Source organism: Halyomorpha halys, unplaced genomic scaffold (genome assembly GCF_000696795.3).
Source record: "Halyomorpha halys isolate HHAL.00 unplaced genomic scaffold, Hhal_1.1 Scaffold123.1, whole genome shotgun sequence".
Classification (NCBI taxonomy): Eukaryota; Metazoa; Arthropoda; class Insecta; order Hemiptera; family Pentatomidae; genus Halyomorpha; species Halyomorpha halys.
Window position 1 is genome coordinate 124192 of NW_027107023.1, and position 3363 is coordinate 127554.

Below are 3363 nucleotides of genomic sequence, written 5' to 3' on the forward strand. Positions count from 1 at the left end.
TTCTTTATAACAATAAATAAATTATTAAAAAAAAAATATTTATTTATTGTATCATCATACAGATGAGAAGCCTTATCAGTGTCCTCATTGTGAATATAAATCAGTTCAAATAGGTATTTTAAATGAAGACATAATGGTCTGTCATAGGGGTGAAAAGCATCTTGAATGCCCGCATTGTAAATACAAAACAGCTAAACTTATTAATTTAAAATCATATCATGCTGGTGTGAAGCCTCACCAATGTCCTCATTGTGATTATAAATCAGTTCAAATAGGTGTTTTAAAGAGACACATAATGACCTGTCATACCAGTGAAAAGCCTTATCAATGACCTTATTGTGAATACAAAACGGCTGTGCTAAGTAATTTAAAACTACATATTATGGCCTGTTACACCGGTGAGAAGCCTCATCAATGTCTTCATTGTGAATATGGAACAGCTATACTTAGTAATTTAAAAGCATATATGGCCCATCATGCTGGTGGGAAACCTCATCAATCTCTACATTGTAAATACAAAATGGCTGTACTTGGTAATTTAATAGTACATATTATGGCCCATCATGCTGTTGAGAAGTCTCATCAATTTTTTGGTTTTCTGTAATTTATTCCATCTTCATTTCTTATTAAACTTTATTTATCTGTAGTCAAATTCTTTAATTTATTCTCTAGTTATAAATTTTTAATTCATAAGTTTTATTGGAAGATCTTTGATTGACCTGTGATATATTGGAAGATCATTGATTGACCTGTGATATATTGGAAGATCATTGATTGACCTGTGATATATTGGAACATCATTGATTGACCTGTGATATATTGGAACATCATTGATTGACCTGTGATATATTGGAACATCATTGATTGATCTGTGATATATTGGAACATCATTGATTGACCTGTGATATATTAGAATATATTGGAAGACTTAAAAAAAAATACAAACAACTAAAATAATGTAACAGGGTGAGAGAATAAATGACATCAAATAAAAGTAAACTATCTTTAATAAGTCTTGAGTTTGACCTTTTTGGGAGGAGCAGGAAGGTCGGAGAGAGTCAAAGAGGACTGATGCCGAGCCAGTCCCCCCTTTCTACGCAAACACTCAGTAACGATGTACTTTTTGACAAGTTCTATTGAAAGATAAGGTTTTTTCGATACGTTCACTGACCTATACACCTCAACTTTTTTAGAACATGACATCTTTTTAAAGGCTGGGAGAAAAAAAAATACTATTACAATATATTCTAATCTTTATTTACATAAAATTCATAAAGCATTAAGACAGTCTATAAAGATGATTTGTGTACGCATAAATTAAAATCAGTTACACCATAATCACAAATCAGTATTTCTTAACACTAAGTACACTAGAAATATTGAACATTTGTAAGTGGTTATTTTAATTCAACCTTTATTATTTAAAAATAAACTACTTTTTATTATATATTTTCTAACTTTTTTTGATTATTCATATAGCTGAATAAGCTTGTAATTTAGCTTGAAGCATAGATCCAAATTTTTTATCTACTTTGAAGAAGTGACCAAGTTGTCTCTCCTAAAAAACATAAAAATTAAGATATAGTTAATTAATTGAGATTTTTTTGTTAGTTTTTATTATATTTAAGCTGTAATTTATTCAAATATTGTTCGATTTGTATTTCACAGGATTGTGATTATAGAAGTATCACTTAAAATTTTCTTCTCAAAGTAATTTTTAGACTGGCTTCATGTTTCTGATATTAAGAAAAAAAGCGGGTCAAGTCCAAAAGTTTTTTAAAAAATTTGTCTGTTCCGGATTAATGGTGTATGATTACAATTTCTATGATAAAATAACCCAAGCCTTGACTCTTGCTATTTTCTAACAAATCACAACTCGTACCCTCTTTTCAATATCGTCATATCTCAAAAAAATTATGTTTCAAGAGAGTGATTTTAAAGTTCAAAAGTTGAATAAATTTATTAAAAATGAGTACAAAGCTACCAACCGAACTTTTGTATTGTGCATATTAACAAATTTATTTTACTTTTGACCTTTAAAATCGCTCTCTAAAAAACTTGGGTTATTTGAGATATGATGTTGAAAAGAGTGATCGGGTTGTTTATAGCTCAGAAAACCTCTCATATAACTTCAGGAAAGATAAGAAGATTAAAAATAATAAATAAAAATATTTACATAAAAATAAAAACAGATATTAAAGATAAATATAAGATTAAAATAGTATGGTTTTCAATTTTACTGAGAGAATACTGCAAGTTATTATTGGGAACAATCCCTGGTTCACCTGCGGATACAAACTAAATTAAATAAACTCAGCTTTACAACCTTTACAATTATTCACATAGAATGCCTTTAGCACTGTATTTTATATCAGGGATAAAAACTATCACATTAATTGTTCCTGGCAATACTATTTCCTCATTCACCAATATAAAACTAACTTGTCATCCTTTTCACGACCGTTAGCAAATTCATTACAGAGTGGAGTTTTATCCTGCGAATACCCATAAGACTCGCCCATTCTAGTTTCAATTCAGCTCCTACCCAGCTTACATTCCGGATTAGACATGGTGAGGCCTTCTGGTATAGAGTACCTCACCTCTTGAATTGGTGCCAGAACTAATTATACAAAGTACTTTGACGATACCTTCAATATATATACATATATTGTGTTACTTGCCTGGATAAATGATGATGCCCTGCGAAGATGATTTGCAATGTTATTAACCATTCTCTGCCTCTCATCTTCGGAAAGCATAGTCTGCCACATCATCGCTGGTTGGCTGTAGTTATCATCGTCTGAGGAGTCATACCTAAAATGAAAACATGTTTACACTAAAATATATTAATTTCGGAGATGCAATTTTTTGGATTTGACTATAATAAAGATTGAATATCATGAAAACTGATGAAGGTATTCAGGAGAAGCGTCCTAAGGATGGTTTTAGTGTTTAATTTATTATTTATTTATGCCCTCTGTTAAAGCCCAAGGCAAGATTCATTTGCTTTCCAGTTGTCTTTTCTTTTTTTAACTGTAAGTTTATTTTTATTTTAATAAGTTATTTTATCTATATAGGAAGACGGTCAGGGTTGCAGTCACAAGTGAAAACGAAAATAGTTAACAACTAGCCATATATTAAACTTAATTAAGACTCATTAATTTTACACTCATTTTATTATTATCACCAAACATTTTCTCTTTATCACTTATATTTCCTATCACTGCATTTACCTATATTTATTTTCATCTATGTTTTATTAACTTCACATTTACTTTGTTTTGTTTTTGTATTTCTTATTTTTTATTAACTTCTTTCACTAATCATTATCATCACATTTTTTCACTTATTTTCTATACTTTA

General features: G+C 29.6%; 1 protein-coding gene across 1 annotated transcript in view; it reads right to left on the bottom strand.

Moving 5' to 3' along the window:
* Positions 1-1235: 1235 nt before the first annotated feature.
* Positions 1236-3363, bottom strand: part of LOC106678101 (catalase) — a gene marked incomplete in the record, with an annotated part of 109975 nt that continues 107847 nt past the window's right edge. The window contains 2 exon segments of the mRNA XM_067045372.1: positions 1236-1558; positions 2682-2814. Coding sequence (XP_066901473.1) covers positions 1472-1558; positions 2682-2814 — 220 coding nt within the window.